Raw genomic sequence first — 24594 nt, forward strand, 5'->3', positions numbered from 1 at the left:
TATCTTTACAAATCCTGAACTAATTCAGAATAACTGAAGAAAAAAAGACAGTAAGATTGTAGGCCTGTTTTTTCTTCTCATGTTATCTTTAATTCTTCAACTTTACCAATGGGGATCATCCCCTGACTGATACGTTTTCTTTGCTTCAGATCATGCAGGTGCAGGAGTTTGTAAGGGATTTAGATATGAAGCTTGTTGTCTTTCAGTCTGTGAATAGATTTGGACTTATACAACTAGTTCCTGCTGGGGTGGTTGGTAGCTTTCTGTGTTCCTTTATTGGTGCCAAGTTACATAATGTGTCACTGGAATGTGCAAGAGCAAGTTTGAAGGCAAGTGCCATGATTGCTGTTAGTCTTTTGTCTGGTTTATCATCGGTCTTTGGAGGATGGACCCAAAGGTAAGTAATGTATCTGGTGTGTGTAATGTAGATTTAGGTAATCACGGGCTCCTTTAGTGGATTAGATGCAGCATCTGGCTACAGAATGAGAACTCCTGCTAGTCTACGTCACTGGCTCTGCCATGGACTGATTATTCCATTTAATTGTTTGTTTCCCTGTCTCTTCCCATGTTCTCCCTCAGTTCGCTTGTATTTTCACGTTGGCCTATTGGTATAAAATATTTCTACGTTCTTAAAGGTAAGAATATGACAGGGGTGAAAACTATTTTTGTCTTTGCTGAGTAAAGTCCCTTCATCTCTTATGCTAATATACTGAGCTTAAACTCTCTACTTTCCCTGCCCCGTAAGATTCCCAGTTGATGTTCTTGCTTTCCTTGTAGGCTCTTGTGCTTTTTTATCTCTGCATATTTCTGAACTCTTGAGTTACATATTTTATAGGTATTTTCCCTCATCTTAGTGTTTTTCTTCTCATATAAATATATACAGTTAACTACTTCTACCATGTAGACTTACTGATATGCCAGTGTATCTGGTATCTGAATTCTAATTTTTCTCTGAGGGAAGCTGTACCAAACACTTAACTCTGTAGGGGTGAGACTTTCCACATGATAGTCAATTTTCGTGTGGGCTTGAGTGAACTTGTACTCAACCTGTGCAGTGAGTTTGCAGACAGTCTGGCAAAACCCCTCCAGATTGCTTGTAGTTGGAAGAAAGTTTTTGCATGTCATCAGTGTTAAACTAGATTGTTAAGTTTTGTGAGCTGCTTCTTTCGTCTTCATTGTTTTTTCACTGATTTGTATTATTGGTCTGCCACCTGCTGCTGTTATTCATTAACTTGTTGAGCTGTTACTGCACTAAGGTGTGCCTGGCTTATTCACTACCAACTCAGTAGGACTTTGAGAGACTTCTAGGAATGTTCTGTAGCAGTGGTTGCTAACTTTATAATTAGTGTGATGACAGCTAATGTAGAAAAACATTTTTTGCCAAAATGTATGGAATTATCCAAAGACTGAATTTATCTGAAGAATGTGGTGATAAACTAATGATGTGAATTTGAGGCTGGATTAGTCTTGCATTTTCAGTGTATCTTTAAGACATTGAGGGAGGAATAAAGGGAACTGTTAACTCTTGAAACACTTAGAACTTTACTTTTAACTAAAAGTAGTTGCTTGACACCTATTGATTACTAGAAGGGTGTTCACTACCTTTTGAAGAAATTATATTGAAGCATTATTAAAGAATGGTGTCTCTGGGTGTTTAAGTGTATATAGCAACATTAGACAAAATCTCACATCTTGATCAAATGCTTGAGATCGTACAAGCATATTAAAAAAAAAAAAAAAAATTCTTGGTCTCTTGTGATTCAACATATGTGGTTGAAAGACGTTTGCTTTTGCTGGTGAATCCAAGCCACAGGGTTGCCCAAATCCAAACTGAACCTGCAGAAATCTGAGAATGGAAGTGTGTTCCTTCTATATCTCTATTTAAAGGCTTATAAAAACATGTTAGAGTTTAAAAGGGAGGTCTTGTTGAAGCTGAAAAAGGCTTTGCCTAAAGTTGGGTAATGTGCATTGCACAGCAGTATGGATAATTACTAGGGGTAGTGTTTCTCTCCATCTTAGGGATTTGCTACTAACTGAAGGGAAAGTGGAAAAACAGTTAAGATAGTAACACCAGGTTCCTTGAAAAATAGTTTGTTTTATGGCAAAGGCATTCTTGATGTGGTGCTGCTAACATCTTTTTGCTGTTGGCAATGCGATCATGTATGACTTCTAGCGTTAGAATATCACAATGCAGAAAGCAGCTCTTTAATCAGCCCATCTGCACAAATATTTTGAGGGAAGGCAGATTCTGGGACATGTGGCTTAAGTAAGGCAGGCTCATCCCAAATCTTTAGAAATAATTCAAAAGGAGTAGTGTCTGTCTTCAGATAGGATACAGATGTGATCCCTTACATAGCCTTATTTAACTCTGCTTCTTCATATGTTATTCTACCTCCTTAATGGCATGAGACATCACTCTAGTTATAATGACAGTAATGAAATACTTTGTCGGTGAATCTTCTTTTAATACTTCGGTTTGCTTGAGTCTGTTAAACTGTTCTTTGAACTTGCCAGAATTGATCATAAATTGGACAGCTTGATGAGGTGTACTATTAGGACTTTAACTGAACAGAAAGTGCAAAACAAATCTGAAGTGTAACGAATGATTTAAAATGAAGGAAAAAGATGAGTGTTATACAAATTGCATTACAATTGCTAACATAGGGTGCTGAAGGTGTTCTAGGGGCTTCATGACAGGTATGCTGTTTTTCCAAAGTTACTTGTGCTGTAACTTAGACATAGCTTAATTATAAGTATCTGTAAGTTATGTAAACAAGGTGGCAGACATAAAAAGGATTTACAGAATTGCTGTGTGACTTTCCTTCCCTTTGATTACGTCGCTATTTGGCTTTTTTCTTTATGTCTGTGGGAGAAGTAAGTGTTTTAAGTCCCTGTGATTCTCGAGAAAGCAGTTGCAGAATATATATCAAACATGTGCAGCCATGTACACAGAGGGGTCGTTTCAAATTTGGCATGCATACAAACATAAAACGTAGGGGCCCAGATTTTTATTTCTTGAGGTAAGCTTCTTATTCCCACATCTTTTCATGTGTTATATCTTACTCAGAACGTGCTTATGCTAAAGGATGGTGTTGCTTTTCTTGTAGAAGTGATGAAGGCTTTTAGAGTAGTTGAGTCGCTGAATGTAATTCCTTGTTCTGGTATAGCTTATTCCTGCTTGGGGAGAAAAATAAATTAGGTATGTAAACTAATCACACTGAAAGACATGCTGCTACTTATTTAGCTAAGAATATTTCTACCTGAAAGTTGGTGGAACTTGTAAGTGAAGACCAATCCTACCATTTGCTCCAATTGTGTGTGGGGAATCTTTTAAGGAAAAAGATTTCTTTGGTCACATGTTATATTTAATTTCATGTGTAATGATTTAGATGCTAACCGAGACTTCAGTGGCCTTCTGTAAATAAAACATAGCTGCCAGAAGAATCAGAAATATAGTCAAGACTCGGTGTGGTCTGTCTTTCTGTAATTGCTTCTTTCAGATTCTTACTGTTCCTTAAAAGAAACAGTCACTTATCTTTCTGATATTATAGTTATAACCTTAAAAACATTAATGTAGCTGTTGCAGACATTACGCTATATTCTGCAGAAAACCTGAAATAACAATGCTGAGTTGTGACATGCTTCATTAGCAGTGGGGTCCTTAACTCTCAGGTATAACACAGAAGTCTAAATTCCAATAACTACTTCCTTGCAGATTAATTTTAAATGGCTAACTTGCTGTTGTTTTTTCCAAAAATAATCCTGAGTGGAGGGGAGTCATGAGTACTTTATCAGCTGCCTATGTTTCCATCTTCCCTCAAAATTATGTTGTGTCTTAATCCAAACCAGTGCATCATCCATACAGCTAAGCTATAAATCTATGCTTTGGGAAAAATATGGTGAGAGCAAGCTTGAGGTATAGAAGAAACATGAGCTGCAGCTTTGAGACCTTCCCTTCTTTAGCTGCATCTGAACTGCAAAGCACATGTAATTGAGGTCATATTTAGGGGCTTCTACATGTTGTTCACAATTGCCGAGTCTTCTTGCCCTTCTAATGATCCTTACATTCACGCTGACACTGAAACCGCATGTTCAGTGTGTATGCATAATCACATCTAGTCAATTTTCACAATTTACTGTGCAAGGCTGACTCCAGTTTCTGTGAAGTTCAGTTCTAGAGGATGTCTGTTCAATGTGGTGTTGTGAAGACCTTAAGAGAAATTTTGCTGATGGGCATAGCAAGAAGCATGAGTTTTGGGAAAGGCACAGAGAAGTAGCCATTCTGAAGGCCTAGCAACACAGGGAGGGAAGCAGATTGTTCTACCTATTTAAAAAAAAAAAAATCAAACTTTTTAAAAGAAGCAAAGGCTATATGCTGTGTAAAGCGTAAAGCTGTCAGAATAAACTCACTCTGGGGGTGTTTACTCTAGCTGTGACTGAATGCCTTGCTTTTGCAATGTTTTTTTAACAACTGGGATTGTAAGGTGCCCGAGAGGCACTGTCAGTGCACTGTATCTTTACATGGAGTGTGGATAAAACATATGGGGAGATGTTTTCAGATGATTATTAACAATAAAGTTATTGTTATGTAGAATATTTTGTGCCGTGGTATGGTATTTGGATTCAGTGAGAGCTGAAGCAATCACATCTTCTGATATTAATCAAGAAGGCTTTCAGCCTGGCAAACTCTGTTGAAACAGTCAATCTAGCCAGTCTGTCCTCAGAGCACCCTTGTAAGATGAGGCTGGGAGTTAACAGGCGTAATTCTACTGGATAGCAAGGACGATGGATTAAAAGGATTAAAAATATTTGTATTATGACACATTATCTCCCTTTCCTTCTTCCCTGCCCATGTGTACACACGGTCTCTAACTTCCCATGTTTTGTAGGTAATAAATTAGCTGTGTTTTTCCACTAGCAAGCCACATCATCAGGGCTCTCCTCACTGCCACTTCCTCCATTTTAGAGACACTAATTTCCTTTTCTCTCAGGTGATACAACCAGTATATGTGTAATTGAATTCAGAATAATTGTTTCCGACATGATTGTTACTCTTTATTTCTGACCCAAATAAAGTTTTGTGCTCTCAAATGCTTTTTAAACTGTATTAGTTAATATAACTACTTCTATTTATAGGTAATGTAGTGCTTCACGTGCATTGTTTGCATTAAGTAAAACCTCTGCTTGCTTTTTGCAAGTACCAGCCCAGTGGGACTGGAATCCCTCTGGAGAAATAGTGCCTATTTTCTAGGTCTTGTCTGTTTACAATATGATCTCTGGCTAGGTTTGGGACTTAACCTGGTTAAACATTGTTCACCTGGTCATTTTCCTAATCCTAGTGGGCTTGCGGGTGAAGGGTGTTAAGTATTTGCCTTGGAAAGTACAATGAAGCTTTTGAGATGCTTGGGTAAGGAAAGCTGAAGAGAGTTGTATGTATAGCTTATTCCAGCTTTCTGTTTGTGGTATGCTGTTAAGTTATTGGTGTTTCAAAAATATATAGAGAAAAGACCAGAGCTCTTCAATCTCTTTCAATTTGCAGAGCCCCTACAGGCTTCCCACTGAAGGTGTTAAATCCTTGTACAGTAAATTTAAGAGTACTGACAGCTTTGTGTTTCTTAATTATTTTTCCCAGGACTTCAAGAAGTAATTCAGGGACTTCTGAGGCCTGTTGGCTATAAAGTTGAAAATCACTGGTTTAGCAAGTTCCACCACAAAATTGGAAAAAACCTATTTTTCAGTTCTGGAGCATCATGTTGCTCTGATAGCAGTAAACCCAAGACATTTTAATTGAAAAACAAAACAAACAAAAACCAAAAAAACCCACCCCCGACCAAACAAAAAACCAATCAAACACAAGTAGATCCAATTGCTTATTCTCAGGCAAGTCCTTAAAATGAATAAATGACTGAAAGCAGCTTGTATAAATGTTGGCCATGTCTTTTAGTCTGGATACTTAAATAGCAGAAACATTTGAAGTAATCAGTGTATGCTCTTATTGCATGTTTTTATCAAATCAAATGCTTTCATTATTTGGTAGCAAGGAAGTCCAGGCACAGCTGAGAATGTGCTCTTCTCATAGTCTTAGCAGAACTCCCTCTGTGACACCAAGATACTCACCCACTATTCTTTGGTGGTGTCCCAAACCAGTGTGCTAAGGTTAGAACTTTGATCTCTAATGATACTGGCTGAGATTCGATATGTTGATAGCCAAAGCAGGCTGGAAGATACGCAGACAAAGAGGGACAAAGATGAAATGCTGACAAAGGAATAATTATGCTTGTGGAAGCTAAACTCTGCCTGATACTTGTGAGCCCACAATTCCTGCTCTTTTTTAGCAGATTTTTTCCGTCATGTCACCCTACAGTACCATTAAGATGGTTCGGTCGTGGGCTGGTTTGTAGTCTGTTCATAAACTGGTATAGGAACTTCTGGCACTTTTTTTGCTTTCTTCTAAGTACTTTACATAAGAAAAGTGGAGTGGCACTTCTGATGTGATATTGATGAAACTGTATAGCTGGGGTTCACCTGACAAGTCTTGGCATTTGATTGTACATAAATGTAATTTAACTTTCTTGAATATTGCTGTTCAAGCAGAGGTAGTGCTTATAGTGCTTTTCATAATTTTAGTTCTTGTTTATTGGCTTGGTTCTCTGAGTTCACAGTGTGTGAGCATTTTTGGCAGAGAGAGACTGGAAGTTTACGTGTAGATATTTTAATAAAGCACCTAAGCCTTCTTTCTGCCCTTTGTTTTTAAAGGCAGAAAAATAATACTTCAAACTTCCTTATTCATGTTCAAAGGCCTGTCAACCTATGGTGTGAGGGTGACTTTATTTCCCTTGCTCAAGGTGATCCAGTCATAGCAGTGGCAAGTCTGGTCCTAGCTCTCTGAGATATAGTATATGAGTCCATCCTAAATAAGTATGTTTGCATTTCTTAAGGGTTGTTGCATGTAATCCGGCATACTACGAAAATGCAAATGCTTTAGGCTATACTGCCTGAAGCAGTTCTGAACTCATGTTTTCAGTCTACCAGCATGTAGTCAGCTGCTGTGCTAACTGTTTAAATGTATAGTAAAACTTCTGTTAATTTCTGTCACTGAACTTGATGCTTTGTAGGTCAAGGCTGTGAGGGTTTTTTTCAGGTGGTGTACTTTGTAATGTGCCAGGAGCATTGTAGCACCTGCTTCTCTCTAGCAAATTCCAGGTCTCCTTAATATCATGTGCATTGCAATAACTCCTATGTTATTTTGAAGAAAAAAAGTGTATTTATGGTCACTTTTAATGTTTCTGTGGTAGGTAGCACACTGTTAACTTACTCAAAAGGCTGGTATACCACAGCAGAGGAATCCTATTGAGCTCTTTTCAGTCCTGTAAGTTGTTCTATCTGTCCTGAGCAAATCATATAGATAATTGTCTTGCAAGATTTTGCTTTAGTACAAGACTGACAGCTGACTTCTTAACAGCAAGCTCATTATCTGTATCTATAGCACTGTGGAGAAATCCAGCTTGCAGTAAGTAATAGCAACCTGCCTTTTGATGGTAAGTTTTCTTAGTTGTGTATTCTGGCATTTGGGAGAATGGGGTGGTGGAAAAGGTAGAAGAATCTCATGCTATTGACACAATTTAATGTGATCTTGTTGTGTGAAGAATATTGTTCTTGGGGAACCCTTTGTGGAACTTTGTTTTGACTTCCTTTGCCACTGCCTGCATTCCACCCGCTGTTTTGCTCTCCAGTTATAAGCAGACTCTGACATACCCTCTGGTTTGGGTTCTTTGATAATAACTGAGAAATCTCAAATGGTATCAATTTAGCTAGAAATACTGCGTCTCTGGAATGGCACTAGTGATAAAAGTGCAGAGCTGACAGTACTTCACTAAATTTTGCTTGTAAAGATCACTTCTGTATGTTGGCAGAAATAGGGTAGATTCATTTTCTTGTGATTGATAGACTGCAAAATAATTATTGAAGCAACTTGAGCTGAGGAGGTGAGAGCCTAGGTATGTATCCTGCAGTCCTATCACCAATCTGCGGATGTGTATGTTTGGATGTTTGGAACAGAAGAAAGGGAAGCCAAGGGGACGTTTTCCACAGACCTGTAGGAAACAAGGCTCAGAGTTGTGGTTTGCTGCATGGTGATAGATTTCAATGTAAATGTTGGAGAATTTTAGAATAAAGCTATGTATGGGTTTGGACAGACTTTGGACCTTTTTTTCTGTGGATTCCGGAGGCCTCCATTTTAAGGTTGAAAAACTCTAAATAGGGTAGGTTTTCTCAGATTCTCTACGGAAACCCTAAGCTCTTTCAAAATATGCATCCACTGCATTGTTCCACAGGTAATAATCAACAGTGGTTACATCCTTCATGGGGAATATCTCCTATCAGAGTGGGGTTGGGGTTGTTAAGCATCTGAGAGATTACATCGTGTTCTGCACATGGTGATTCTTCACTTTGTAACTACAGCATAGCCTTTCCTCCTGTCTTACGGTGTTCTCTCTCCTACTGTGCTACCAAGAGGGGGGAAGACACTTTGCTAGAAGAACGTGTTGTTGGCAGCAGATAATAATTTTGCAGCAGAAAGGTGTTTTAGGGCTTTTCTACACAAAAGAGTCATTGGGGAAGGGGGGAAATCATGTGAATTTAAGGGCAAATCACCCTCTCAAAATAACTTGGAGCAGATGAGATCATTAGACTTTCAAAAATAAGGTGGCCGTCAGCTTTTCAGCTGCTTGTCATGGGTTTAGGAGAAATTACTCTAATCCCAAGATGTAACCATCTCTTCATTGTAGGCTTCTATCAGAGCAAGGTCATTCACTGCTCTTCCTTAATTTCTGTCTTTCCTCAAGGTACAGTTTTAATGTTTCTGTATTTGAAAGGTCAGAATTTAGTGGCCTGCTCATTATTTTGATCAGCAGTGAATGCTTCAGCTGATAGTTGTCTAGAATGACCAGGCTGGTTGTGAATTGCTAATGAGCTGATTAGAAAGGCTGAAAATGCTTCTTAGTAGAATTTAAGTCTTGGTTTTGTTTTTCGTTTGTGCTTCATAATGGCTAAATTATGATGTCTAAAAGAATTTCTTAAATTATTTTTGTGTGTGTGTATTTTCATTATACACAAATGAAACTATTTTCCCCCTCCCTTGCTAGTCTTATTAGAGATTCTGCATTTTTCTTGGAAGTAATTTATTATGAAAATGGATGTGAAGAAAGTTGGTCAAGACACTCCAGGCATTTCTATTAATATTAATTTTGAAAAGTTAATTTTAAGTTGATTTGAAAATGTGTTAATGAAATGGCTATGAATGGCTATCTAAAATTCCTTCTACTTAGCAGAGAAAGTGAAAGTTTACAGGGTATTAAGATGTAGCCTTTTAATAAATCTGCTTACACCATGGACTTCTAATCTAGAGGACTATAAAATCTTAACCTCCAGAGAATATACACAAACAGGAGAAACTTAAACAAAACTAACAAAACTCAGCATTTCATCATCAGTGACTGGGAGCTGCTACCTCCTCCCCCTGTGCTTGGTATTCAACTTGATTAACACAGATCAGTGCAGGGAATTCGGTGGGGAACTGTTAACATACATGTAGAACCAATTAAAATGTTTTATGAATAAAAGGTATACATTAAATGACAAATTTCACTTGACTTGTACTATATGGGTTATAGCATAAATGAAAGGCTTTGTTGTTTGCCACAGTGCAAATAATGTAGCCATTTTATACCTTATAGTTGTTAAGTAATATTTCTATTCTGAGTTGATAGCATTTTATATCAATCACCAGTCTACACAACTATGTTATCGCTACATCCAAACATTTAGGGTTCTTAAGGGGGGAAATCTCCAGATTCATTAACAGGAACTCCTGCCTTTTATTTGAATGTTAAACTGTATTCTGAATTTCTTTAAGTTTGGAGTTTATTTTGTCATGTTTAAGATGACTTCTAGAAAACGCCTCTGGTCTTCAAAAGTGTAAATTAATTTTTGGAGGTGTTTTGTGGTTTTTGGTTTGGTTTTAGGTTTGCAATGAAATAAGGAGAGTTTACCATACCTGTTACCCAAAGTACAAGGCAGATGTTCACTAGGAAAAAGAGTCTTGTGACAGTAGTGACTCCAATGAACTCCAATATAGAACAATACTATTTGCTAACATCAAAACATGTCTCTGTTTTCATACATTTTTCTGATTCAACAGATCAATTGAAAGTGTTTCTATCTTTGTTATATCCTTGCTTACTGTAGCCACTGGGATGATTAAGGCTGAATTTTGTTGTTGAAAAAATATCTGTAGTGTTTCTTTGTGTGCCGGCAATCACGTATTTTTTTGATTTAGCTTTCTGTAGCTGAGGTGGTGTTCACCTAGAGCAGAAATGAAGCGTTTTGCTTTCTTTCTCTAAACCAAATGCCTTGAGGATTTCATTTCCTGAACTACTTCAAAAAAATATGTTTATTATATCACAAGACAAAAGCAAGGATGTTATCGCTTAGTCCTGACACAGAATTGTCTGAGCAAGTCAAAGTACAGGGATGCACCACAGATCATGACCTCTAATTCTCATTTCTCAGTAATTTCAAACTGTTCTTGAGAGTATCGTATCCATACATCCCTAGCAACGTGGCCACTCAGCTTTTTAACACCTCTTTCCCCATGTAAGTTTAGTCTTTGCCTTCTTTTGCAGATAAGGTCTTTTACTTTTCATTGTTGTCTATAGAAAAGTTGTTCTTTAGCTTAAATAACATAAGATATTGTGGGTTTTCTTCCAAATTCCTTTTGATATTCAATGATTTTATATTCAAAAATGAAAAAAGAATGATTTTTTTTTTTTTGCAATATTTATTTACCTCCTGCTACTGCAGTAGAAGTTTATCATGTAGAATGCAAAAAGGAGCCAATGGAAGGAAAATGCTTTTGAGTGGTAACTCAGGGGTCTCTGTTAATTTAGTAGGAATTCTCATTTAGATCTAGGTGTAACTCCAACTGCTCAGTCTTCCCAGTTTTGAGAGTTATTTGTGTGGCAGCCTTCTGAAAGAACGCACTTTTTATGGGTACCTTTTTCACAAGAACACAAAGAGGAGATGCTGGGAGCAGAGCAAGGACTATATTCGGGAGGTGTCTCAATCAAGTGGGGTTTGAGGAATGGAGTGGCATGGCTGAGGGTTTTTTTTATGGAGGGAGTAGGTAGGAGAAGCAACAGGATTTTTTTTTATTTTTTTTTTTTTGTCAGGAGCTACTGTGCTGAGTTACTGTTCCTCAGTGGGGGCTTGAGACAAGAGGCAGTTTTATTTGGAGCATGGGGTTGTCTTTGGGTTGTTACCAGCAGCTGCTTTTGTCTCGGAAGACTTTAATTGTCTTCTGTTCCCGAACTTGTGGCACATCTATGTTCAAACAGGTGTAAAAACACTGGGTTTTAAGATGGAGTTGCAGGGTCGACTGTTAAAGCAGTGGCCTGTGAATGCTCTTCTGAGCAAGCAGCAGTGACCCAGCTCTAAATAAGGCTTGAAATGTCTCAGTTTCCAGCCATTTTATTTATTCTTTCGTAAACAGAGGCAGCTGTTAATCACTGTATTTAGACTTTGTGTGTGTGTATAAATTTGTAGGTGTATAAAAATGCATATGTACATTCACATGTGTGCCTCTGTCTCTCTTTAAAGAGTAAAACAGGCCCACAGGACATTAAAAAATAGGAAAGAACTGATTCTGGTAAAACTGGGAGAAATTATATATGAAACAGTGAGGACAAGATCTATTCCAAATATCAAATTAGAGAAATGAACAGCACAGGTGGAGGGAGAGGATATAGTAGAGTAATGTACTTGCATTGAAGAAGAGTTTTATTTTGTCTCTGTAGTACTACTAACATCTTTTCCACCCAGGACATGTACTTGCTATGTGTGGGAGTTGGGGAACTCTGACTGAGAGAAGGGTGTCAGGAGGGAAGCTCCTTTTCTCTCAAATAATCAAGAGATTAAAAGTGCAAGAACCACAGCGTTGAAGTTGTGGTTCTCTGGTGTGTGAGATTTGGTAGATGGGAGCTGTACCATGGCATCTTGTAGTGGTAGAGGCGGATATAAAACAGGAATATTTTTTTAATTCTGATTTGATCCAACTGCAGAGGAAACGTTACTTGGATGCATGCTTAGCATCTTTGATGGTTTTTTGCCTTTCGTGACAGCTCTATGTGGCCACTGAAGCCATCCTCATCGCATTGGTGGGTGCAACTCCTCCCTACCACTGGGATCTCCAAGAGCCCTCAGCTAATCAGAGCCATAGCAACCATTCAGCGAGTGAGCAGAGAGCTTTTGGGGAATGGCTTCTGACTGCCAATGGCAGTGAGGTGCATAAGCACGTACACTTCAGCAGCAGCTTCACATCAATAGTCTCTGAGGTAAGTCTGAAATGTGTTTCGCTGCCTTGTGTGTGAGTAGTAAATCTTACTGGGTCAGTTGTGGGGGGCTGGTTGTACTGCTTCTTTCTCCCATTCAAATGCATGTTTTGATTAGCAAATGAAACAGGTGCTACCTCCAGGTAGAGAACAGGTAGTCTATTCATATCTTTACTGGCAACAAAAACTAGCTTTATTTTGTTATGCAGATCTTGACCGAAGTTCTGCCTCAAAACTTCTTCCCTTTTCCGTGTGGAAGTTATTGGATCCTGTAGCCTGGTCCCACAATTGTGATTCATTGTACGAATGTGCTCAAAATCCTTTATGGACCCTGAGTTCTTTCTGGACACCACTTGTGATTAGTGCATCCATCATGCAGTTAGCAAGCGGTAGAGGAACTGGAAAGGAACTGGCTTCTGCAGTCTTTGCAACTACAGATATGAGGGAAGTCATGGGCAGTGGTGAGTTGGGTGGACAAAGCAACTCCCCCTGTTCTATCGCAAAACAAGCTTTAGCTTTATTGGTGTGGCCTCTGTGTTTTGTGTCTTCTTTCATGGTCTAGCCACAGTCTGTAGAGAAATGATTCCAGACTCCACACTGATGTGTGCAACACCTGCCATTCTCGGGGCCTTTAGTATCTGTTGATGTCAAATTGTTCTGTGCAAGAGCCCTGTCCGAGTGCATCTGTTACAAGAGCTGAATTTAGAGCTGTGCAGTTAAGTCAAGTATAGTACCCCTTGATAATTCGTGGCTATTGTCCAGAGGCATTAGTGCTATCTGAATTAGTCCTGTAAAGCACTTAACTTTATTGGTTATGAGCATATTAATAAAAACTGCTGGCTTTGGAATAGTACCAAGCAGTTATATACAATGTGCATTGCTGCTTATTCTGGTAATAAAAAGGATATGAGTACTTATGCCACTATTTAAATTTAAATCCTAACAGACGGTGGATTTTTAAGCATTATTTAAAGCTCAGTAAAGTTTTCAAACTTTCTCCAGGCTTTTTCTTTTTTGCTTTTTAATTTATCCAAGAATCCTATTTTCTTAAACTTGACAAGCAGACATGTTTCTAAAGCCTAGCAGTGTTTTAGGACATGCATTTCGTAAAGATTCTTATGCTTTTTAGTTGCATAGGTAAGAAATGCAGGTCAAGAATGAAGTTTACTTGAAAAATACAAAATTTAGAAAAAAGTCCTAGGGCAACTTGTGCAGATTCTGCTTTGAATTTCTTTAACATACTTCTCAGTAAAGGCCCATGTGTAAAAAATCTTTTCGCCTCTCCTGTTTCCCACTGTTAAAATACAGGGGTTTTTTTTCAAAATTTGTTAGGTGAATGTGTGATGTATTTGGAAGTGGAGTTATGTGCTAAATACAAAGATTTTAGAGATATCATGCTTATTTGGGGAATATCTGTCGCTATCTAATTTGATTCTTGATGCGTAAAGAAGCTTTTTTTACATTTGAGGAGTATGGTTTTTATGCTTATCTTGTGGCATCACTTACTAATAACATGACAATTGCAAATTTACACTGCAAAATATTTGATATTCAAAAATAATTTTTTTTTTACGTCAGGCATATATATTTAACATGCTTTATGTAGAAGAGAAAAGCCTTGAACCCTTTAAAGGGATTCATGGCTGATGAGATTAATTTGCAGAACAAATTTTGCTTCGCGGCCAAATTATCCCCTTAATCCCTGAATAATTCAAAAAGCATCTCATATCACTGAGTTTCAGTGTTGGCAGGTTTTTAAATTTTTATACCAAAACTTAGGGCATGATTCATGTAGCTCTTATAAAACAAACTGACCAAGTTATTTTAAGATAAAATTAATCTCATCTGCTATTATTACAGAAATATATTTTTCTGGGAATTGTATTTAAATTCCAGAGAGGCTGCAGAAGCTGATTTGTGGTCACATACCACAAAATTGAATTTTGTTAGTCTTGATGCCTTATGGGCACATTACCTACTGTATTGGTAAACACCTCACCATTAAAGTGACAATTCAAACTGAAGCATATACTGAGAGTAAGCAAGTTATTTTCTTAGAGCTTCTGAATGATTTTGTTTTGTTAGCTCCCTAATCTTGGTGAGGTTTAATTGCATGGCTCTGCTGTCGTGGTGAGGTGGTTTATAACTGAGCTTTGAAATAGTACAAGCTTTGCTGGAAAGGATATCTAAAGGAGTTTTGGTAGAGAAAGAGAAGATTAGGAGGAGAAGATTAGAGTGTTATTGGAGGGATAATGACATAATCACCAGCTTACCAGAACAGGAAGAAAAGTTGGGTGTCACTAAGAGGAAACATTATCTGAAGATGCAAGAGGAGTAGAAAAGAAAAGAACACAAGATGTAGAATTCTTGGAATACAAAAGGAAGTAACTTTTGAACAGTGAGAGCATGGCATATTTTCATTCTACGATTTTGTGAGAGAAAGAATTTGCTGTCATGTTCAACCTGAGACATTAAGTCTGTAAGAATCAAACATATGAAGATCAGATTTTTATTTGGAATTGAGAAGAATGGGAAATGACACAAAGTAGACTGTAAAAAAGCTGAGTATTTGCAATACCAGAATACCTGTCTAATGCTACCAAAGTGTTTCTCAGTGACAAGGCAGTTTATAAAGGAGGAGCATATGCAGGATTATCTTTCAACATAAACCACAATTTTTATTTTTGCATAGTATGCCTACACACTGCGGTGACATATATCGAGAGGTAGGACTAAGTCTATTTAAGCTAATAGATTTATGTGAGAAAAAGCAATAAAAGGGAGAATGGGAGAGGACTGCAAAAATTACAGTATTCTGAGGGATCTGTCTTTGATTTCAGAATCAAAGTCTGCACATGATTTGGGGGAATTGTGCAATTGGTTAGTACCACCCATTGAGTCTGTGAGACAGCAGTTGTATTTTGGTGACTGTCTCATGACTTGGCTGAATGTGATGCTTAAGAGACTTATGCAAAGTTTCATAGAATCATAGAATTCCTTCTTCCTTTAGAATTCCATAGAATTCTATAGAATAGAATGAGATAGAATTCTATAGAATATAATATAATTCTATAATATCATATAATTCGATGGAACAGAATTATTACAGAATTCTATAGAATTCTTTTGAATTCCATAGAATTCATCTTCCTTATAGTTAGCTGTTGAAGTGGTTGGATTCTGGTTAATTCTCTGTTGTGGTGTTGTTTTTTTTCCTCACCATCCAGTGGTTTTTAATTGGCAACACATCATACAAAGTCAGTGCTGCCAGTTCTTTCTACTTCAGTGGTGTGTTTGTTGGAGCAATCTCCTTTGGCCAGCTCTCAGATCGCTTCGGGAGGAAGAAAGTCTATCTCACAGGTAACTGCTGCCATCTAACAAAATTAATGAAGTGGAGATGTCGTGTCTCTGAAGATCAGTGACAAGAGCCCAGTTTCTACTGAGAACTTGATACTCAGTAGTGAATAATAGGCTGTGGTGATTTATTATTTCTTTTCATCCTTCCAGTGTACCTTAGAAATGTAAGTAGGGACAAGAAATTAATATTTGACTGTTCAATCAAGGTGTTCTGGATTTAGGAATCGTACCAAAAGTGCTTACAGTCATGTATGTCATGCTTACAGGATCTTCACAGGTTGCAATTAATATTTGTAATAATTTGTTAGCAATGTTCTTACATCTAAAACCTGCTAGGAATTTGTTGCATCTTTTATCTTCTGTCTGCATGATTTAATTTTTATGTATTTGTGATCCTCGTTGTGCTTTAAAGCTATAAGCTTTTTTTACTGTCCCCAGATCAAACAAAGATTTGGAACTTCTTGGTTTGTGTATGTATTTATAAAGTTGCGTAGCACTGGATGAACATGTAGAATTAAAAAAAATGGATTTTTTTTTTTTTTTTTAAGGAACAACCTCACTGAAAGCAGATAAAGGTGGGCCTGCTATGCAGTGCAAACTCCCAATGTACTGTCCCCTGGTAACACTTCTCTTTAGTCTGTATGGACTGCTTTCCGAGAATGAGGGGGGGATATTTGGTCATACATTTAATCTGTGGCTTCTGTATGAGGATAAATACCAAGCCATCTTGACTGGAGCCAGGTAGTAGTTCTGAGTATGTGGAAAAAATTGTCCACCTGGACTGAATTTGAAGAGTTAATACTGCAAATTATGTATCAGAAACCACTCCTTTTGTATCCCCCTTTTTATGACATTGATTTTAGGTACTTACATTTCTGCCTGAACCTGTGGTTTGTAGCAGTTTGTTGTAGTTGTTGGCTGTGATTACTTAGGACAAATACCACTGAACATCAAGTAAAGATACTGACGAATGCTTCTGTTTTTCTTTAGATACTCTTCTGAAATGAAACCTTTTGCCTTGTTTTCCAGGTTTTGCCCTAGACATCTTGTTTGCCATTGCAAATGGATTCTCACCTTCATATGAATTCTTTGCCATCTCTCGCTTCTTGGTAGGGATGATGAATGGTGGGATGTCACTAGTGGCCTTTGTTCTACTGAATGAGTGTGTGGGTACTGCCTACTGGGCATTAGCAGGTAAAGTTTGAGTGTCAGTTTCTTTGTTGTCAGAATTTATAGATTTCAGTCTCACACACTACTTGAGACACACCAAAGCTAACACAATAGCCGTTGCAAATTTAATTCTGCTTAAGCATCTGTGTGACCGCAGTCTTTCAGCCCTGCTTTGTTTAAAATGAACCTTAGACAAGCACAGTAGATGGCTTGGGGCAATTCAGATTCCTGTATCATTCAAGTTACACAGCTAAAAACTCATCCAAGGTTTGTGATAGCTGAGCTCTAGCCATCCGAATTTTGGGCTCTGCTAAATAGAGCTGGGTGTTTCTATGCTAAATGTCAATTCTTTCATGAACCTTAGACAAGCACAGTAGATGGCTTGGGGCAATTCAGATTCCTGTATCATTCAAGTTACACAGCTAAAAACTCATCCAAGGTTTGTGATAGCTGAGCTCTAGCCATCCGAATTTTGGGCTCTGCTAAATAGAGCTGGGTGTTTCTATGCTAAATGTCAATTCTTTCATTCCTGCCAATTCTCAAAAAGAATTCAAAAATGTTTTTATATAATGGGAAGATGAGACATATTGTTAATATGTTTAAAAAAAAAATTGTTCCATATGGTAATCAACCTTAGAACTTGGAACAAAAGGTATGGACACCCTTAACTGTCTTGGTTGCTAGTGCTGAAGTTGTCCTTCAGATGTCATGTGTATAAATTGTACCATTACAGCTCTGGGTCCTGGCTTACCCAGTTTGTGACAAGTGCCAAAGTGCTATGCTGAGATGGTTTTAAAACAGGATACTTGCAAATCACAAGAGCTACAAATGACTACTGTGTATTTCTAAAAATAACAGTTTCCCAATGGTTTGTAGTATTTATTTTTACACAGAAAAGCTGAAACATATTTGGAATTACAAGACTTTATGTAGAATGTAGATCTAGAATGGTGCTTTTTGGACTTGTATTGATCTTTGCGATTAGACGTAATGCTTCTGCCTTGCATGGGTGAAGGACATAATGTTCTTTGGTCAAACAGCTGTGATTTTGTCTGTATTGCTGAGTGAATCTTTTTTAATGTGTTAGTTTCTGTCTGATCCCATGTGTTGAGAGTCAATAATGTTCCTTAGAAGAGTGATAATGTTTTGTTTTGTTTTTAATTGTATGTTAGGATCTATTGGTGGCTTGTTCTTTGCTGTGGGAATTGCCCAGTATGCTTTATTAGGCTACTTCATTCGTTCCTGGAGGACTCTGGCTGTTGTGGTTAACCTGGAAGGAACAGTCGTCTTTCTTCTTTCTCTGTAAGTTATTTTTCAAACTGAGTTTCATCAAGAAAGATGTCAAAAATAAGAAAAGAAAGGAAAAACAAACAAACAAAAAATCCCCACAAAACAAAACCCAACCAACAAACCAAACAACTAAGTCAAGGTGCTTTTCTAGGATGCTTTGAAATGGTGTAACTAAGGTGTTTCTCCCAACCTCTACCATCCCAGGTTCTGTGCCTTCTTTAAATAGCAATGCTGCAGTATTGGAAAGTGTAGTGTACGTTGAATTGCATATGCATTGTTACTGTAAATGGGAATAGTCTCCAGAGTGGTGTAGAAGCACATCCCATCCCTGGAAGTGTTCAAGGCCAGGCTGGATGGGGCTTTGAACAACCTGGTCTAGCGGAAGGTGTCCCTGCCCATGGCAGGGGTTTGGAACTAGATGATCTTCAAGGTCCCTTCCAACTCTAACCATTCTGTGATTCTGTTCTTTAACTGGTATATGTAGATGATCTAAACTGTTGTCTGGTATGCTACAAGACACTATATATACATGTTAATATACAGAAATGTTTTGCGGTTATGTGATAATATGATGTTTCTCCTATTGTGGTTACACAGAAGTAGCAGCATCAAAATGACTTGCATATACAATCTTAAAGGTGACACGCAAAAGAGAAAATAGGCAGCTTCCTTTTATTTTTCAAATGTGATTAGGAAAGAATAGGAAGAAGGCTTCTTTATTATTTGTTTGTGGACTTCAGCGCTGAAAGCTGTATGATGCAGTGTGCTCTTTTCTTATATGCTTTCTACAGCAAAATCTCAGTAAGTGAAAGAAGAAAATAACTTCAGCTGCTCTTTAAACTGAAGGCTTTTTTCCTTCCAGCATCTATTTAACTTCAGTAACTAACTTTTTGAATAAAGCTCTTTGCTAAAGAGTCAACACACCCTTTCGAGGAGAGGTCTTGGAGGCTGTTCATGAGGTGAAAAGCAGAGATGACACTTCTGGTATTTCAAAACTTAAAGTGGTTTTGGGGCCTTTAGAAAAATATTTTTAACTTTTTCAGTTTCATATGTACAATTTTTTTTAAGTGCTTTATGCTTGGGACTTCAGAGCTGTGCTCAGAGGCCTATCTTACTGTAATAAAAGATTTTTTTATTCCAGATTTCATACTGCCTCTCTCTCATATGGCTGTAAAATTACTCTGTGCAGAAAATGGTATCAGATTGGTTTTATCATGGGGAAGAAAACATGTTCCTTTCTAAGCTCTTTTCTTTTATAAAACCACAGAATGACTTTCCTTTAAATTTAAAGGAAAAACGTCACTTCTAGTCAGAGGCAAAAATCTTAAAAAGTATCTGGCAAAAGGCTAAAGTTTAAATTAGTTTTGTGAATCTGAAAGTAATAGAAGACAACTTGTTTTTTAGGCTGTGTTGGAGTTACAGACCTATCAGGTGAACAGTGCACAAAGGGAGCATGACCTTTGCACAGCCTCTGCTTTTCCATCTACAGGAGAGAATTTGGGGAAAAAGCTGGAAAATGAGGAACAGAGGACAACTAGTTAGTGTTACAAAAACATCCTGTGGCTTCTTGTAGTAATGTGATGCCTACTTAATTCTGAATTCTCCTAAGATAGAGTCCTAATGATACTGTAGTTTGTAGTATTGTGTGTATATGTATATATATACTCAACATAATTTCTTGCTTTCTAAATTACACGACTTATGTTCCCTTTCCTTTTAACGTGCTTTGTCTCTGTTTCAATAAGTGAATTCTATACCTGAAGGGTTGTTTGAAAAATTCTTTGTTATACTGAAATGTATTTCATCTGTATTTCCATAGAAGGGTCCAGCCACATAGAAGTGAAAAGCTCTAAAGCTGTCTGTGTATGTATGTGTGTTTCAGATTCATTCCAGAGTCCCCTCGCTGGCTCTATTCACAAGGCCGGCTGAATGAAGCAGAAGATGCCCTCTACCTCATTGCGAAGAGGAACCGCAAGCAGAAGTGCACTTTTTCATTAAAACTCCCGGCAGAGAGGAGCTCCAGAGAGGCTGGCAGCTTCTTGGATCTGTTCCGATATAAGATTCTCTTGGGACGCACCTTGATCATGATGTTTACCTGGTACTTGAAATATGTTGTATACCCAGCTGTGCTACTGTTGCCTCTAAGTCTTTGAGAGATGTTGCTGAGAATTGGCCTATCCTGCGGGTTGTACTTCGTCTCAGCCTGTGTTATTAGGGACACTGTACCTAAAAAGGATCCTTGTATTATAGTATTTCCTTGGTGCATTTCTAACATGAAGCCATTTTTACAGTCTAGTTCTGAGGTGGGTTATCTTTGCATTTCTGTCATGCTTTTTGAGTCTCAAAATAGTTGAGAACTATCTCCTTTCTGACCCTCAAAAGCTGCAGATGTTAGTCATGCTGTCATCCTCGTTGGCCCAGTGCCGTGTGTCAGTACTTTCATTCACATGGATTATGCTTTGTTTTGTGTGTAAGGAGCCCATTAGTAGGTGGGTGGCCTACCTTGTCTAATGAGTGTTTATTTTCTTAAGAGGAAGTGCTGCCAGTGCTAGCAGCTGCTGAGGTAAGGAGCAGGAACTACCTCTAGTCACTAGCAGGAAATTTAACTCTCAAAAAGTGACTATTTTGTTTCAAATAGCTCTGCTAGCTCTGAGGTCTTTTGCTGCCACTTTGAAATAAACCTTATGTATGACATGGTATGTGAGTCCTCTGGCATTAATGTTCATACAGTTGCTTTTATAATGCATATATTTGGGGAAGGTGTATTGATTAAGAGAGAAACAAATGGCATTATTTTGTCAGCAGACAACACAGAGCTGTTTTCATTTTGCAAATGCTTAATGTAGAATAGTTAATTTTTCTGTTCCTTAAACGAGAATTGCTGATTTCCTGCAGAATGAATTAGTGACCTGATCCTTTTCTTTCTGTAAAGAAGACAACCAGTGAGGGTTACAAAAGAAAAGTAAAAAATCAGAATTGGAGAGTGAATAAAACTGGACTAGGGTGTAGAAATTAGAAGAGGGCAGAAGTGTTATCTGAACTGTTTGAGAAAGGTTTTACACACAATTGGAAAAGTAGTCTAAAGTAAAACCTGATTAAAAACAACAAACATAATTTCTCAAGTGAAATAATGTAATCATGATCACTTTTTAACTTTATTCTGCTTTATGCATATTCTTCTTAAGTGTAGTCTTAAGTTTAACTGAGTGATAAATCAGGAATTGGGTCTGTGCAGAGACAAAATGGTTTCTTTACCTAGAAGGCATCACATGTTTGCAGAGAAACATTTTAGACCTGTCTTCTGAAGCACTACATATAGTTTACAGTGTATTGTGCCAGACCAGACTTTCAGACTTTTTTCAGACTTTGATTTGACAGGCAAAGCAGCAGCTCTGATTTCATTCTTTTTCTGTCTTTTGCAGGTTTGTGTGCAGCTTGGTTTACTATGGTCTTACCCTTAACGTGGGTGACTTAGGCGGAAATATTTATGCCAATTTAGCCCTTTCAGGGTTGATAGAAATCCCAGCATACCCAATCTGTATTTACTTGATTAACCAGAAATGGTAAGTATGAAAATTGTTACATTCAGGGTTTTGTTTTGTTACAACAGTTCCCAAAACCAGTTTTCCCCTATGTTGGATCTCCTGCCTTATATCTGTTGTGGGGCTTCCTGCTTCAATGTTACTACTTTGTTATATTATCGTGGGAAACGTATTTTTATTTGAAAGTGCCATTAATATATCTTTCTTTCAAATAACGACAGTTTAACTTGTTCTCAGTAGCTTACTTATTAATGAGCTGTCTAAATTTGGCTCAGGTGAGGCTGATTGCCTGTATCAGTCGGACATAGCTGTGCTGACTCCATGCTAACACAAGATGGCATTCTTCTCACCCCCGTCTGTAATGCCCATTCTCACTATTACGTCTACTTTTTTGTAGAATTCACCTCCCAGTCTCTTCTCTACATGTCTCCTGAGGAGTTTTACAAACATGCACACACAATGGGAAGCAAATCAAAGTCCTAGAAATTGTCAGCTACTGCATAAAGACTTTTTGGTGGTCGTTTTGTTAAGAGTGCAGTAGAAGCTCGTTTAAAAACAGTGTGAGAGGGAGTGCTTGTGAGAGATGATATTCAGAATTTCCAATTGCAAATAAAGAGGCAATGTGAATTTAGAGGACTTGTTGCTCTGCAAACTACAGATCTAATGCAGAATAAAGCTTTGTTATCCTTGTACATCAGGTTTGGTCGGAAGCGAACATTGAGTACATTTCTGTTCCTGGGAGGATTGGCTTGTCTTATTGTCATGTTTCTTCCTAAAAAGAAAGGTAAATATTTCTTTTTGTTTCTTGAGTATGTGTTAAGAAGTTGTAAACACAGCATCCTACAGCCTAAGAATTTGATGGTTGCCAGTAGATTAGGCACATACCACGTGCAAATCTCAATTTTTGAAGCCAGAGGAGCTAACTTGCAAAAAAGATAAGCGGCAGCCTTCTCAGACCTTAAGGAAAGCTTGTTAGAAAGGCTTGGATTTGAAGGTCTTTGGATTCTGCCCTTTACTTGTGATCACATCAGTCACTCCTTACAGTGTTTCTGACTTAATCCCCAAGAATGATGTTTCTTGGGTTATCTTCGTTAGCCAAATGATAGGTCAGTGTAAGTAGTACCCATGCAACTTGTATGTACCTCTCCAGGTGAAAGACCAATGTCAAAAGATCCTAAGAATTGAATCTTGGGGCAAGTTTCCATCTTTTCTTCGCTGCTCTGTCATGTTCAAGACTGGTATGATTGTGGTATTAGTACCGTGGTCACACAACTTGTAGTTCAGAGAGCATTCTGAAAATCTTCTGAAGCAAGGGGTCTTTAAGAAACATGAAGTGAAATGTGTTTTTTGTAGAGACATACTAATGTTCACTTCATCATTTTTTGATGTTTTTCAAAATGATAGAAAAAAAATGCACAGTGAGCAATTTCTTCCTTTGAAAACTAAGCACATAAATTCATCTCAACTTGTAAGATTTGTGCATGCATAACACCTGTCATAAGGGGAGCAAATGCTTCAAACACTTGAAGCATGTTTCAAAAAAATTGAAGATTTATGATGAGAGTATGCATAAGTTGCTCTAGAAGGCAATGAATCTAATAGGTAAAGTTTTTTTTAAAAGAAGGCAACTGAAGTTTCCAGAAATATTCCAGATGCTAGGGCCCAGACACTCAGAGATATTCTGGTTAGGCTAGTACCAGTCATCAGGTAGTGTTTGCATGTCAGTCAAAGTGTAACATGTGGAAAGAAAGAGAATTTCAGAGGACAGAACTGCGAGACCCCAGGAAAATCAGCTCTGTGCTGAGCTGCCACAGTCAGCCAGGAGCAAAGTACCATAGGCAGTGAAATGGCTGACTGGCCAAAGCAAGGACCTGGCTCTACTAAGCATGATTTGTTTAAAGCTGTAATGGCTTATGCTGTAGCCTTCCTTGGTAGGCATTTAATGCGTGTTCTGATGTGCCTATTATAAGCAGATAAGTACTGGCTGTTCTGACACAACTGAGATGGATGGAATAATTGTTGTAGTTCTACACCTTCCAGTCTTTTGTTTTTCTTTCAAAGTAATAATGTTAGAAGCATGTTATCATACTATGGAATTTACACTGAATAGGACTCTTGTTACTAAAAGAACTTGCTCACTTTTGAAAAATGTCTCCATTATTCTTTCCTTCAACATACTGACAAAAGTAGTTTAGTATTTTTATTAGTGGTAGACTCAAAATGTTGAATTTTAGTTTCAGCATTTACTATGTTTACAGGATTTTTATCTGACACTTCTAAAATTTGGTGTTCTGGTAGAATCTTAATGCAGGATTTTAATACTTTAAAGATGTCGTTTACTGTAACACTGAGGACAAGGAAAGGAAAACTCAGTTTCTCTTTTTTCTGGTACTGAGCAATAGTTCCACTTTGTAGTCTCTGGGACTGTTCAGTCATTTAAACCAGTCTTTTTCTATTGGATTATGTTTAATACAATGGAATCAATTTTGGGCTAGTAGCAAGTTTGCCACAAACTTAAAATCAATTTTCTCAGTTATTTTTTTTTTCAGTGTGTTACATGGAGAGTTTTCCTCTTTGTACAAATTTGGTTGCACAGACACAGAATATAAATTATGTTGGATGATTTCTGCAATTGCTGTCTAAATGAAGGCCCCTTGGATTCTCTTGAGCTTTGAGAGTTCTCCTGAAGGTATCACCTCTGACAAATACTTTGATAGAAATATGCTTGGCTGTTGTAGCAGATTCCTCAGTAGAATCCTTTTCAGTCCATACTGTTGTGTGATTGAAATGATTGTGAAGATATATTTGAGTGCTCGAAAGTCTTACAAGGGTCACATTTTCTCTGTCAG

The 24594-nt window shown here is 37.7% G+C and overlaps 1 protein-coding gene across 3 annotated transcripts in view; it reads left to right on the plus strand.

Annotated features, from left to right (window-relative positions):
- Positions 1-24594, plus strand: part of SLC22A15 (solute carrier family 22 member 15) — a 43506-nt gene that overhangs the window by 1833 nt on the left and 17079 nt on the right. For 2 of the 3 annotated variants that reach the window (XR_008463482.1, XM_054183626.1), the window contains exons 2-8: positions 12177-12389; positions 15614-15746; positions 16773-16937; positions 18086-18215; positions 20086-20301; positions 21626-21766; positions 22444-22529. Coding sequence is in view for 2 of the 3 variants with exons in the window: in XM_054183626.1 (XP_054039601.1) it covers positions 12177-12389; positions 15614-15746; positions 16773-16937; positions 18086-18215; positions 20086-20301; positions 21626-21766; positions 22444-22529 (1084 nt within the window). In the remaining variant the exon portion in view is untranslated. The remainder of the gene's footprint in view (positions 1-12176; positions 12390-15613; positions 15747-16772; positions 16938-18085; positions 18216-20085; positions 20302-21625; positions 21767-22443; positions 22530-24594) is intronic. The other variant, XM_054183638.1, reaches the window with a different exon arrangement.

The sequence above is a fragment of the Rissa tridactyla genome, chromosome 1 (genome assembly GCF_028500815.1).
Source record: "Rissa tridactyla isolate bRisTri1 chromosome 1, bRisTri1.patW.cur.20221130, whole genome shotgun sequence".
Taxonomy (NCBI): Eukaryota; Metazoa; Chordata; class Aves; order Charadriiformes; family Laridae; genus Rissa; species Rissa tridactyla.